Source organism: Cephus cinctus, unplaced genomic scaffold (genome assembly GCF_000341935.2).
Source record: "Cephus cinctus unplaced genomic scaffold, Ccin1 Ccin1_scaffold0215, whole genome shotgun sequence".
In the NCBI taxonomy this organism is placed as follows: Eukaryota; Metazoa; Arthropoda; class Insecta; order Hymenoptera; family Cephidae; genus Cephus; species Cephus cinctus.
The window spans coordinates 2,552,709-2,567,006 of NW_014332933.1; the positions used below are offsets into that span (position 1 = coordinate 2,552,709).

Below are 14,298 nucleotides of genomic sequence, written 5' to 3' on the forward strand. Positions count from 1 at the left end.
CGCCCTATTCTGTTCCTCTATCCTATTTATAAAAGCATAATATCGAGGATATGATAATATTAATATTAACAATATAATAAGAATGATATTGCTAATCATACTGAGTGGGTTTTTAATGACATGATAATATTTCACTATAAAAGAAAACGACAAAAAAAAAGAAAAGAGGAAGAAGAAGAAGAAGAAAAAGATACGTAAAGACGGAGAGTAAATCCTTGTCTTTCTCCAAAAGAATTTTGTAATATTTCAAATCGCGACGGAATGGAATGGCGTGTAATGTTTATATGCAGAGCGAATCGAATGGGATGGATAAGCGAGCTAGTAAGGACACCGACAGCGTGAATGCGAGAGAGCGAGCGAGCGAGCGAGAGAGAGAGAGAGAGAGAGAGAGAGAGAGAGAGAGAGACATCGGAAATAATAATAGAAAGAGAAAAAAAAGATAAAATGAACGCCAGAGCGAATGAGATATAGGTAGATGTTGGAATGGAAGTAATAATAATAAACAACTCTATATATAGAATATATAGAGAATTAAAGTTCGGCTTGCAGCGGGGAGCAAGGAAGCACGACAGGCAAAGGCGGAGGCAGTTCACGGTGACGAGACTTTAGACTGATCTAGGTACTAGCGTTACGATATTGGCCGGTGACCCCTGTATTTGAAAGGAAAGAAAGAAAGAAAGAAAAAAAAGAAAAAAAAAAGAAAGAGAGAAATACAAAGTGGCACCCCAAAAGTATCACTCACCCTATACCCTTTTTTTACGATGAACGGTGGCAGCTGGGGTGCCTATCGAAGGGGGGGGGTCAAAGGTCGCATTTAGGATAATGCACCACTGTGGCTGGCGATGCTGTAGCCGCGCGCCCTTTCACCCGGGCAATGCCCTTAATTCGCGATATACACACACGTACACGAACATCTTACACTTACGCGCTTACACGTGAAACACGCAGACACGCGCGCGCGCGCGCGCGCGTCCTTGGGAATACTTGACCTTTTTTTATTTTTCGGTTGACCCGTGTCAGGCGGATGTTGCGCGATGACGATGCCCGGGGCCGCCGAATTCCTCCCAATGATTTCTGAAAATGCCGAATCGACGGCGAGCGGCGCCCGACGTGTTTATTATTATTATTTTTTTTTTTTTAATTATATATATATATATATAAATATATATTATATTCCTGCGAATATGCATTTTGTGACGTGATGTTATTTAGCAGTAATAAGGAGGAGGGACTCGAGGTAAAATGAGACGAACGAGGGAAAACAACAGAAAATGTATGGAAAAAAAAGAGAAACAATACCTACGGCCGATCACTATGATTTAATTTTCTTTTTTTTTTTCTTTTTTCGATCACGCGTCCGTGGTCGTTTTACGTTTTTCTTTTTTTTTTCGCCGCCCGTCAGCTACGCGGTTGTGAGGGATGTGACGGGATTTGGAAAAAAAAAAGAAAAACGTAAGATCACGGTTGAATCTAACGAGAACGGCGGCAACGGCAACAACGACAACAACAACAACAACAAAAAAAGCGCAAAACGAGAAAAGGCAAAAAATATACGTGCGGAAAGACGAGGAAATTTATTACAGCTAAATTCTTACATACTTGCTAATTGTGTTTTCAAATTTTTATTATTCAGCTACCAATTGCTTTGCTTTTTTTTTTAATTTCCCGCAATTTTTAAAAAAGTTGCCCCTAATTTTAGTGTGAAGTAGTTAAACGTAATGATTTAATGATGAATTTAAAACGAAAAAAAAAAAAACAATGTTAAAATGGTTCCTTTTTCGGGCTAGGAGCTTGATTTAAAGTGTCAAAGATTTTTGTGTATGACCAGATGTATTCTACATGTCTCAATAAACAGTTGTATGTGAATTACCTTTCTTAATCGAGGGTACAAGTTTTTGAGTGAATTCTAATCCATCCAATTCCACGTTCTAGTCGAACGTCTCTCTTTCTCTCTTTGCAGTTATCCAACGTTTCTACTTAGCCTTCCCATTTATGCCCAGGAAATCCAGATATCGATTTCTACACTTGGACGTTCACGTACACCATCCCCAAGGAGCCTCCTGTACGACTGAGTGAGTGTCCGATGAAACTGCAACATGAATTCTCTCGGACTTTTCCCTAATCCTTCTCATTTTCCTTCGCAGCCTCCCGCAATCCATTCGGACCGCTAAAGAGTTTCCAAAATTCCTGAGATGAATCAAGCGTAATCCAATATAGGATCAAGTCATCCTCAGGAGCACTCTTATGGAGGGTGATCCCCCCCCTCCAGGCATATAAAAAAACAACCACCGGTACTCTGCGTCTAACAACGGTTCCTGGTCATCATCAGCCAAGGCTCTGTTTCTCCATATATCTCTGGAAGATGAATGGACGCCCTGTGACGTAGGTATACCCTATGATAAAAGTCCATCCTGGCCTGGTCCTCTTACCAGTATCTATTTACATATCTAGGTGAACCTGTGTCACCCACGCTAGACCAGCAGAAAGCTCATCTGGAGCAGCAGCGAAGGAGGTCCAAGTCGGTCCAAGTGGAACAGGAAGAGCCGAGTAGAATCGTAGCTGATGGAAGAGGCGCCAAGTAGTGGTGGGGTCAGGGTGTGCATTGCGAGTGCGCAACTCACCCTAGACCCAGGGGCGGATACGTAGTTGATCACGTTGAAATTCCAATTTCCACGCGGTTATATTATCCTAAGAGACTCGAGACAACCCTTGTCCATCGGTTCCAGGTGACGTTCCTGGTGACGTTCCTGGTTTCTTCAACCATTGTACGTGAACGCCAGTGAGAATCCCGTGCTGGTCGCACGGTCCAATCATACCTCTAGCGCTGGCACGTATCAACGATAATTCAGTGACTACGTGGACTCTCGAGGATTCGGCTGTAAAAAGGAAGGTGGAAGAAAAAAGAAGTCATCCCTCCTTTACTACTGTCTCTCGCCCACTCGCTCACTCGCTCGGTCTCACTATCGGCCTTTTCATCCCTCACCGAAGTTCGCAGCCGATACGTAGGAGATTTTCCCGCTGGCGACGCCGGCCGTCCGCCTACTCGCCATCTGCCACTCCTCGTTTTCCCTTTTGTCTCTAGCGACCTCTACGTATCGCTTGCTGGGGCGTGTTTGGGGCTGTACGACTCGTGAGCCGAACCGACTCGACTGTTAGCCCACTCGTGGAGGAAAGAATATTCAGCAGCGAATCGCGGCAGGAGAGGACGAAAAAGAGACGCCGTCGAAGAGGATGATAACAAGGGAAATGGAGGGTGGAATCGAGTGAGGGTCAAAGAGAAGTGAGTAAGGGAAACAGTGAGAGGGACAGAAACAGCTGAAGTCGAGCGCAGCCAATCTTCACGGGTCGCCGTTGAATTCTGGAACAGTAGTGATGGTGCCGCTTGATCCAGCCCTTGTGACTCTTCTTCTCGAACCAGCCAGTTCCTGGGATGGTTTACTGTGCTCGCGAGTGAACACGAGGAAGATGCTCTAGTGCCGACCAGGTGCTAACGCACGACTCGTGGTGCTAACGCCTTTGCTCAGGGCGAGGATTGATCGTGGATTCGAGAATGCGACCGTCCTGGGATACCTAAACGTGACTCCTCCTTGGCTACCAAGGATCACTAGGCCACAGAGGATTGTCCCTGGTTCAACGGCGTACTCGTCTCTTGTCTCTACATTTACATGAAAATGCACAACCATCAATGGTGGGTTTCATTTTTATTTTATTTTCATCCCTCTTCAATTCAGAGGTTAAAGTTCAAGCGTTCGCCTTAAATATACCGTGTTTCTATTTTGACAGCTAAGTTATCATGGTTAATATTTTTTCTTACATGTGTCATCGCGTGCATTTTCAACTCTTCAAACCCCATACTGACACTTAGTATGAGAGTAAATTTATCATGGATTTTCAAAAATGGTTTAGTCCATGAAATTGATTCTACGTTACGTCCCTAAGAATATATGTATTTCGTATGTGTTCAGGTTAACCGTGCCTGTCCCAAGTAACTATGTGCAAGTTCATGTACTCAACTGCAATATTCGTGGGTCCATGAATTTTATATTTTCCAAAATTTTCTTCGCCAGCCTCTCCGTGGGCCTTCGTCAATAATTCCACGTTTTCGACCTTCCCCGCTTTGAAAATGGATTTATGCATATTTTCATAGATCAACGGACGATCAGTTTTCTTTAAGAAATATCAGTAGTAAAGAAAGGCGAACTATTGACCATCGAGCTATCCTTGCCGAGCGCATGGGCGCGGTTCTGATCTTACTACCCCGCCCTGTTTTCCACCTTACACTTTCGTTTTGCATGTAAACTCATCGACGAGATCACGGTCGAGTCGTGCTGGATTTTCATTGCGTGATTTCTTTCTTTGGCGATCAAATAATTTACCTGGAAATTCGTCGCGCGAGTGTTAATTTTTTCATTATTTTTTTATTTAATTATAATTATAAGTGCTGCTTCCATCATCTTATTCCCTGTTAATGTCCTCGACTTGATTGGCCGAGGAGGTTTATTGTTTTAGTACCCGTATTAGAGTCGGTATGCATGCTAAGGGCGTGGCAAATTTATCTTTTCTTTTTTATCGTGGACACGGATAATACAAATTTTTGAAAAAATCCCATTCACGTTTTTCGTTTTTTTTTTTTCTAATATCTGCAAAGAATTTCATTCAGGTCTGTTGCGATACGTGTATGGAGTCTTTTGGCACGTGTGAACTGCGTGTACGTATGTGCGTGACTCGTGTGTTTACGTACTTGACCCTATTTGTACTTGTTTGACTTAATTCTAGAATTGAAGTCATTTTGACTTTTTTTTATAAGTTTGTTATTTGATTTTCGAATTTTTCGATAATTTGATTCTGCTGTGCTACTCGTGGAATATATATACACATATATATATTTTACTGATATTGGAATTGGGGGTATGCGCGTGTGCTAAGGGCGTGGTAGGTTTACTTCTTTATTTGTAAAAAAAAACTTATTCTAACAGAAAACTTGACGATAAGATTTTACAGTTTTTTTTTCTGTATTACACATTCGTATGTGAGCGATGCGCAAGTGGGGTTAATTAATGCGATAATATTCACTGATCAGCGGGCACTGATTATCACAGTGAGCGGTGTTGTGTATTTTTATTTTGAAAAGGCGTGAGCGAGATAATCGAGTGAAAGAGAAAAAAAAAGAGAGAATCAAAATTAAAGGTACAAAGATGAGGCATGACAGAGGAAGCGAACGAAGGAAAATCAGTGTAGCATTTGTGCTGGGAGTGGTAGGTCGTGTTCGAAGGAGAGAGAGATAAGTTGAGAGAAGAATAATAAGGTCCAGTGTACGAAAAATCGCAGGAAAAGTTCTTTTTTTGAGGGATTGTAATCGTCGGGTCCTTGGGCGACAGACAACACGTATTTGTTTACATCGTCACTGTAAGGTACGAATAATTCGGTAATTAATGCATTTTTTGTAATATTTGCATAAATTTGCATAAAAACCATTCTTACACCCAGTGTTATACATCTATACAGTGTTCCCATTAATTCAGAGGATACGCAATTTTTGTTATCAACCCTATTATAAGTATACAAATTATATATATTTGTTTTCAAAACCCCGTACGTTTTAAAGCATTTGTCGTATTTCATTCTATAGAGTGTGGCCAGTTTTTTAGTAACTCTAAGTCAAAAATGATACAAAATATTCCTTGTAATAACTCTGTTACATGCACGTATCTATACGTATACATATATAACGGAATTCGATTGTTTGAAATTTGTCTGCATTACCGCATCGAAAGATCCATTACGTAATAATGAGATTCCACAGATATCGATACCGTTGGATAAAATGGTAACGATATCAATTGTCACTCGGATTGTCTGTCGTCATAACACAGTATACAATTTAATTATAATCCATTCGCTATATAAAGACTTTACACGGTCAATAGGACAGTGTCTAACCTGACACTTGTATGTACAGTCTATTGTTTGACCTCAAGCCTTAACGCATGTTGCGAGGACTTGTTAGAGGAAGACTTACGATATATATACATCCATAGTTAACCCTATTTAATGCATAATGATTAGCTATGCATATTCATATTCCTAACCAAGAATACCTTTGACGTAGAGAGTTCATATAGAACTTTCCATACTGTAATGACAACGTATGAACGTAAAAGAATATTAACCTGAGAACGGGCGCGTGGGGTGTTCCCGGTGTTCCAGACACCCCAGTGGCCGAAGATCGAAGCTCACAACTCGGGAGATTTTTTTACCGACTTGTGGTTTCATATATCTTTAAATTAAACGCTCTAGAATATAACCTACGTACTACATAATATCTGGAACGGACTCAGAAGGTGTACGAGCACGACAAAAGTGATTCGGGTGTCAGTAACATCCCCCGTGCCTGTTTTACGTTTGTAATCCCGCTGAAGGTTTTTTCGGCAATGATAGGTATTTATCGTAACCAAGCAATATGAACTAAGAATATCATTGTTATCATAATAATGACTAATTAGGTTATAAAAATGAAAAAACATGACGAAAATGCAGTTGGTTTATTGGTATGAATAATTTTTTGAAACACTGCCATAATAAATTGATTTACGACTCTTATGTGAGATTTTCAATATATTAACGGTAATACATATTTTTTTCAACAAAATTATCCGTGCTCTGTTTTTAACACGTCACACGATGCTAACGAGTAACAATTGACCAGATTTTGGCGAAACCTTATTAAGGATAACAATTTTTAAACGGCGTGTCACAGACAGCCCACGCGCCCGAATGGTTAAAAAAACCTGCGCCAGTTCTAGGGCTAATAACTTAATTAAAATTTTCTTAATTTTCAGATGATCACCTGGATCAGCTTTCCTCCTTCTTCCTGTGCCTGGAACAGCCACTGACGATATGGTAAAATAATAATATATAAAAAATAAATTCCTCATCTCTAAAACAAAGTAACGTATACGCCAACCTATCTGAGACGGTTATTCAAGTAGATATAAATTTACGTGTTTTATCTCAGCAGTATATTTCTGTGAGTGATTCGATGGGAGTGAAAACTTTTTATAAGAAAATTATTCTCCCACGAGTACTAAGCTTCTCAATAAAATATGATTGCAGGACACAGTATGGCTTCAGTACTCTGGCATGCCTCTGGGAGTAGTTTCGTTTCACCTACCTTCATCTTCCTCCTGCTGCTCTGTCCACGATCCACTACAGGTTGGTTCTGTTTTTATTTTTATTCTCGACTAAAAATCCATCCTTTATTCGATTTAAAGTAGAAATAAATAAATGCGATAGTAGCGATGGAGCTAGAAATCAAAATTTAAAGTAAAATACACGCTTGCTCTATATAAATTAAATATACATAAATCTCTATGTCAATGTATAATATTAATATGGTGTGGTGTGTTCCCGGTGGCGGTGGATATTCTTCGACTCCCTTTCTCGAACGAACGTCCTACCTGAAATCAGCCCGCGAGGTAATTGACGTCCCACTGCCACAGCAAGACTACATTCCGTCACTGCCGCCACCACCGGGACCATTCACCACTGCCAAAACACCAAGTACGTTCATCAAACAATTACAATTGATTCGTTTGTTTTTTCTAGTAACTGTCAAACGCGTGCAACATGTCGCCAACATAACCTAACCACTTGTCCTGCCTCTAGATTGTTACGCGAAAAGTCAGTGTTCTGTACTAAAGTATTGATTTCTCTTTACAGAGTGCGATCAGAAATTCGTGAGCGTTCCTGACGGTCCACATGGTGGTACTTTTCATGCACCCAACCTGATAAATCCTACAGGAGAATCGCAGCAGTGCATTTACACATTTCTCGCTGGTCCGGATCAGCGTGTCGAAATTTTCTTTACGTCTTTTGGTCTGCGAGGCACACCGCCAGAGTAAGTTACCAGCTTTTGTCGTTAGGTACACATCTCGAGGGTCCTAGAAGTTTATTGATAGGAAATCGTTAAGTGGAATACTTCATATCGGGTGTCTTTAGTTTTAGCTAAGGATGTATATATAGACACATAACGTTGTATATTTTACTTTTGATATTTTTTAATCATCTGTTTACTTACAGTGGATCAGCTGTTGGCGAGTTACCTGCGTGAGTTTGATTTTTATTTGTAGACATTTTGGGGTTGACGAATTATTTAATTATTCTTTTTTTCTTATTTATTGCAGCTGCTATCACGAGTATATGGATGTGTATACAGAGGTGCGTTCAGATAATACTACTGAGCTGATAGATTCACCATTTGGAGGACGTTACTGCGGTCCGATTCCACCACGAAAACGAGTATCCCTTTATCAGGGTATAGCTCTAGGCTTCTATACTGATAAGAACGTTACTCTGCCTGATCTTTTCAGTGGTCGTTACAGTTTCATCAATGCTTGTGAGTCCTTGATGATCGTGCTTAATTTATTTGTTCAATTATACCGCTTGTATTCTTATATAATTGATTTTTCATTATTTTAGCCGAATACGAGGTCGGAACTCCTGCTCCTAGTTTGCCATGCACTTTTACGGTGGATGCACAGATAAAACGCACTGGAAATATATTATCTCCTACTTATCCAGGCAGCTATCCCAAAGATCTTGTGTGTAGCTATCAATTTATTGGGCAACCTAATCAGCGGGTGCGACTTGAATTTCGAGACTTTGATCTCTTCTTTGGTGGACCTCAGTAAGTTTTGTTTAGAGTTTATTTAATGGTTTAAGATGACTTAAGAGTAACTTGAATACGCGGAAGTTCATTGATTTGTCTTTGCAGCTGTCCTTTCGATTATGTAAAGGTGTATGATGGCATTGATAATACGTCTGCGGTAATTGGTACATACTGTGGACAACAGAGAAACTTGGTGCTATATTCGTCAGAGTCCAGCCTCTATGTCCTTTTCGTAACGTTGCAGCGTACTGCAAACACGCAGAATCGTGGATTCAAGGGTATCTTTGAATTCTCTGAAAGTTTTGTCAAGTTAGGTAAGTAGATAGAAGAAGAAGTACCCATAATTATAATATAATATTAAAAAAAAATAAATTATTGACGAGGATTCTTGTTAATTCTACAGATTTTATAACCAATTATGGTGGTGAGCATATCCGAGGATCAGAGTGCGATCAGAAAATCTTGAGTAAAAAGGAATCATACGGATTTGTGGTCAGCCCGAATTTTCCATATCCCTACATACCAAAGGTAGTCTGTCGTTATTTTATTTACGGTATGCAGGATTCCCAGCACTTGGAACGCGTCAGGCTTGAATTTCTTATATTCGTTGTACCAAGAAGTGAAGCCAAGGGAGAGTAAGTAATGAAAATAATATTACACTATACACTTTACAGTGCCATAACGTTCGTTAAGTGATTTTTAAATTACAGTTCGGCCTGCACCGACGGTTATTTAAAGATATATTTGAAAGGTCAAGAGGCTACTGATTCCTATGACAAATTCGATTACGAATTGTGCGGCACAGATAGTAATCCGAGCCACGTAGTTAGCGACGGGCCACGGCTCGTAATGGTTTTCAGCAGCGGTGACTTGTCAGGCAGAGGATTCAAAGCAAAGTAAGTCGTTTCTTATTTGGAAACTTAATCTTTTCATATTGCAATTAATGTATTCTTTATGTTTCTTCTTGTTACTTTAATAGATACAGCTTTGAGACGGAATACAGGATACCGGGTACTGCTGCACCGGATGGCAGCTGCTTCTTCACTTATCGTAGTTCCTCGCGCAAAAAGGGAGAATTCAATTCTCCACGTTATCCAAGTAATTATCCAAGTGACACGAATTGCACTTATCTATTTCTGGCGACACCTAACGAACAAGTTACACTTGTCTTCGACCACTTTAAAGTCAGGGCCGACAACGCCAATTCGACCGTCGGCTTTTACGGGTAAGAATTGTCGATAAAAAAAAAAAGTACTGAATTTATTGAATAATAAACTTCGATTTTGTATTCTTGTAACAGGCCTCAAATATGTCAGGAGGATTGGGTAGAGATATATAATATGTATCGTGACAGTACGGAAAAATTAATAGGGAGGTACTGCGGTATGACATCGCCAGGACCCGTCGAATCGAACCTCGGTGCTCTTGGGTTAAAGGTCATCCTACACACAGATTCAGAACTGGTTTATAGTGGTTTCAAAGCACGGTATACATTCGAAGTTGCCAAATCAATTTTTGGAGGTACACTTTTACTATCTGATAAATATATAAAAATTATTAATAAAATTGTATTGTCTGTTAAATCCAATTAATTTTAGACTGTGGATCGAATATCAGCAGCTTGGATTACGGTATGATAACCAGTCCAAATTTTCCAAACAAGTACGACGGACCTGCTCGAAATTTAGCTAGTAAAACATGCAACTGGTTCATAAGCGTCCGACCGAATCATCGAATACTTTTGAACTTTGAACTATTCTCCGTGGAAGGCGAACAGTCGGGTACCGTGTCACTTTATTTGAATATCCAAAAAAATCTATATAATTTTATCAATCAATATACATTCTCTTCTATTCGCCATTGTAGCTCGAGGTTGTCCAGCAGCTGTTTTACGTATGTGGTATTCCATATCTACTCCGCCGCTTGAACTATGTGGCGTTAAAAGTCCCGAATCTAAATGGAGTTATCTCTCGGACGATAATAACATGCGTCTTAGGTAGGTGGTTAATAATTTTAATAATATACGGTATATCAATAGAAGAATATTGTTCCCAATAGCATAATCTGAATTGAACAATTTTTCTTATTCACAGTTTTATATCGGCCGACAAGGCGGTAGGTCAGCAGGGCTTTCGCGCTGTGTGGACAGAAGTCTCGACGAACGCCGACTGCTTAGGGCAATTTCACTGCCAGAGAAGCAGATATTGCATTGCGGAATCTCTGCGGTGCAATGGCATCGACAATTGTGGACCGAACGATTCTTCCGACGAAGAGAACTGTAAGTAGAATTGAAGGGGTAGAGACGTGTTATACGCAAAGAGAAATCTGTAACTACTCTTATCGATGTCCATTTTGCTTCCACCTCTTCTTAAAATTATTCTATACCTACCCTCGACTGTACTATTACTATACTACTATTACCTTACTATACTATCTTCTAAACACTAGGTGTGGTAACTCTGGATTGTTTAGTACACACCATTTTCTACGGACTTTACAAATGTATGAGATATGATTTCTATAAATTGCCTTGCAAACACTTAAACGAGTTTCTGTAACTCTAGTATGATTCTACTTAAATGTCAGTTTCCTTTTAAATCGGTGTGTAAATTGACTTACATTGTAGCATGCTCAACATGGAACACACGATTCATTAATATCCCATTAAAAAATTAAGCTCCTCAAGCGAGAACGTTCCTTCTACTTGAACAACCTCACGTGTATCACATTTGACAATAGTCATTCATATTCTTATTTGCAAACTATCAATTCGGCCCCACTGTTCATTCCATCCATTAAGAAAAATCAGAGACAGTATCATTACCAATTACTTGACTTGTGTTCACATACAAACAACCTATACTCTGATATATATGGCACGAAAAGGGTGACCACGAATATTTAAAAAAAAAAAAGTATTTATCCTCTGACATCTTCAATTCAAGTACACACATGAAAATTCCAAAGACAGACCATTACATTCCCGAAGGGTAAAATTTCTTAAATGAACGTAAATTACAATGAATAAAAACAAATATAAGACATAGGAAGCCAATGCGTTTAACACGGGTGTTCCGATAAAGCGTAGATTTGACATTTTCTAGGTAAGTAGTACAAGTGAGAGTGATGGGGATTGGGTGGGTGAATGGTGTGTGGTGTCGCAGGTGCAGCATCAGCCCCCTCGGCACCAGCAATGGCTGGAGTCTCTGCCATGCTTCTCCTCTCTCTGTGCTTTGTGTTCGTGGCCACCTGAGCCCTTCTCGAGGCTTCCGACGATCCGGCATGTTATGATCTCCCTTATCACGTGAGTTCACTCACACATTTCCACACGATATCGCGTGAACACGTGGCACGAGCCAGACAGGACGAAGAAAGAGAATACGAATGCAAATACAGCGAGAAGAAATTTTACAAGCCATCCCGAAGACCTTCTTCAGGATCATTCGATTAACTTCATTAACGTCGTATTCAGATTGGCTAACGTTAAAAGAAGAGACACTACCAGTCGTCCTTCGAGACGATGAAGATTTAAAAGACAAATATAAAATGATAAGGTTAACGTAGGGAAGGTAGATGCTCGTAGGTACGGCTTTACGTTCCCTTAACTATCCATCCTTAATAACAGAATGCATGAAATGATAATTGAATGTGACTTGACATGCTTTTAATTATCTTCTACAAATGCATGCGATTATTCTTACTCTATGCAGATCTTGTAAGACATATCTTTTTGACGCTATGATCTCTACTTCGTCTCCTTACTATACTCGTAGTACTTCCTTTTACATTCATGTAAATACACAGAGGACAGTCGGATAGAGCTTTGCTTCGGAAAGCTAAGCTCAACGAGTACACCTCGTACGATTTCACATGTTCCTCGAGTTCTCACCATAAGGTCACGTGCCAATGTTACTTGACTGTATGATAAAACCAAAGATAGACACGATTAAATAAATTAGGCACAATGTGCCGAATGGCATTCTCTGTATATCAGGATGAATATGACTATCAGATCACCCTGTAATTAATTCTATACGATATTCCAGGTGCTATAGTGGTACCTCCTGACAGTTACGCAGTACCAGCAGGGTGTGTCGCCGGTGCCGTCCTGATAGCTCTGATCCTGTGTCTGCTGTGTCATCGGAAGCTGAAGAGACGCGTCCAGGAGGTCCACATCGACGATCTGCAGCAGAGGGTCGAGGAGCGACGTCATTGCCATCATCATCACAGCCTGCTGCATCATCATCAGAGCCACAGTCACAGTCACAGCCATAGCTTTAATCAGTACCAGCTCCAGCATCCAAGTCCACCGAGTGAGAGCGAAGTGGAGCACGTGTGCGAGGAGGAGGCCAGCAGCCCGGACAGCGTGTGACCGCGGATGCTCGCAGCGTGGTTTAAGTCGCACCCGCCGCGTTCTCCCACGTTGCTCCCCGGACTCTTTCTAATGTGTAATTTGTTGCTGTTGTTGTTGTTATTGTTGCCGAACGAAGGCAGCCTATTCAGCGCCATCAACAGCCGTCAGCATGCTCATCGCGAGGATATCACGATAACCAAAGCGTTAGATTGATTTGTCAGATCGATAACGATTAATCCAGAGACCCTGGGACATGCACTGCATACGAATTCAACATGGCCACGTCACTTCATAACGATACACCAAACGATTGCGTTAACACACAAACACAGTAGCCGTGCGTCGAGCTAACATTATTAATCGTAAACTGTATAATGTTATAAATATTAATTAACTCTAGTGTAGATATTTGACACCTAGCACGTAGAATGCTCTGATTTTACGTCAACGCGACATACGTCAATCTTCATACGCGTCATGATCGATTAATCATTGCGACTACCTTCAGGTCGATGCATTTTTAACGCTGGTCAGGGATTGCGCTGTCGATCCTCGACCTCGCCGTACCTGGACTTGGACTCTTGCGAAGCCTTTGAAATTTTATCTGGATATCGATCAGAGCCCGTGGGCTTGGATTTATCCGATCTCTTTTTTTTCTTTTTTTTTTTTTTTTTTTTTTTTTTTTTTTTTTTTTTTTTTTTTTTTTTTTTTTTTTTTTTAATTTGTGTAATTCCTATCCCGGGCTCATTCGCGAATATCAATGATTGCCAGGTGTTGTAAATTGAGAGAGATACAGGATGAGAGTGTCTGAGACTGTGGGGAATGTGTTCACTAGGAATGATAACGATAAGCACTCCCGCGTTACATACCGATCTTCGTTGATATCCTTTGCAATAATAATTTGTATGGTAACGAGTGCAATAATATTCGTTTATAGCAAGCGATTTTCTTCACGTGTAAAAAGTTCGTATGCTACTCGTGTACAGTTGACGCGCTATCGATAAGTCAACGTATGGAAAGTATTTAAAGACTATTTAAACAATCGAAATCTGGACGTAGCTTACGTGAATGGACACAAGCTCATTTTTGTCTAGTTGAAAAGTGTCATCGATGACACTGTTTAAGCGGACAGATTAAAGAGTGACAGAGTCATTTTTAATATATATATTTAAAACAATGTAAACATATATTGCAACGAATCGATTACGTGTATCCAAAAGGATTAAACTTGTCATTCTCTGCGCGAGGACGCGTCATGAAATCGGCGTGATTTATC

At 40.3% G+C, this 14,298-nt stretch overlaps 1 protein-coding gene across 8 annotated transcripts; it reads left to right on the plus strand.

The window, feature by feature from the left end:
- Positions 1 to 6: 6 nt before the first annotated feature.
- LOC107265000 (bone morphogenetic protein 1) lies at positions 7 to 13,700 on the plus strand. Of its 8 annotated transcripts, none has more exons than XR_003059057.1 (20): positions 7 to 2,072; positions 2,145 to 2,382; positions 2,452 to 3,688; positions 6,840 to 6,900; positions 7,114 to 7,212; positions 7,468 to 7,560; positions 7,720 to 7,897; positions 8,080 to 8,106; positions 8,184 to 8,395; positions 8,479 to 8,686; positions 8,774 to 8,982; positions 9,072 to 9,303; positions 9,379 to 9,564; positions 9,648 to 9,893; positions 9,969 to 10,189; positions 10,267 to 10,449; positions 10,535 to 10,664; positions 10,762 to 10,946; positions 11,833 to 11,972; positions 12,715 to 12,844. XR_003059057.1 is itself a non-coding variant. In XM_025082621.1 (20 exons), exons 6-20 carry the CDS (start codon positions 7,122 to 7,124, stop codon positions 13,038 to 13,040), a joined length of 2,727 nt encoding a protein of 908 aa, XP_024938389.1. In that variant the 5' UTR covers positions 7 to 2,072; positions 2,145 to 2,382; positions 2,452 to 3,002; positions 3,083 to 3,688; positions 6,840 to 6,900; positions 7,114 to 7,121; the 3' UTR covers positions 13,041 to 13,700. The 8 variants fall into 8 exon arrangements, 7 of the variants coding, with proteins under 7 accessions (XP_024938389.1, XP_024938388.1, XP_024938392.1 ...); XM_025082621.1 differs by lacking the exon at positions 11,833 to 11,972 and having other exon boundaries at positions 2,452 to 3,002; positions 3,083 to 3,688; positions 12,715 to 13,700; XM_025082620.1 differs by lacking the exon at positions 11,833 to 11,972 and having other exon boundaries at positions 2,145 to 2,386; positions 12,715 to 13,700.
- Positions 13,701 to 14,298: the final 598 nt, after the last annotated feature.

Excerpts from the sequence above, each read along its gene's own strand:
- LOC107265000 (XM_015733884.2), top strand. The coding sequence starts at position 7,122 with ATGGCTTCAGTACTCTGGCATGCCTCTGGGAGTAGTTTCGTTTCACCT. Across the intron at positions 7,898-8,079 it reads CTGCGAGGCACACCGCCAGA|TGGATCAGCTGTTGGCGAGT; the intron begins GTAAGTTACCAG and ends GTTTACTTACAG. Across the intron at positions 9,304-9,378 it reads AGAAGTGAAGCCAAGGGAGA|TTCGGCCTGCACCGACGGTT; the intron begins GTAAGTAATGAA and ends TTTAAATTACAG.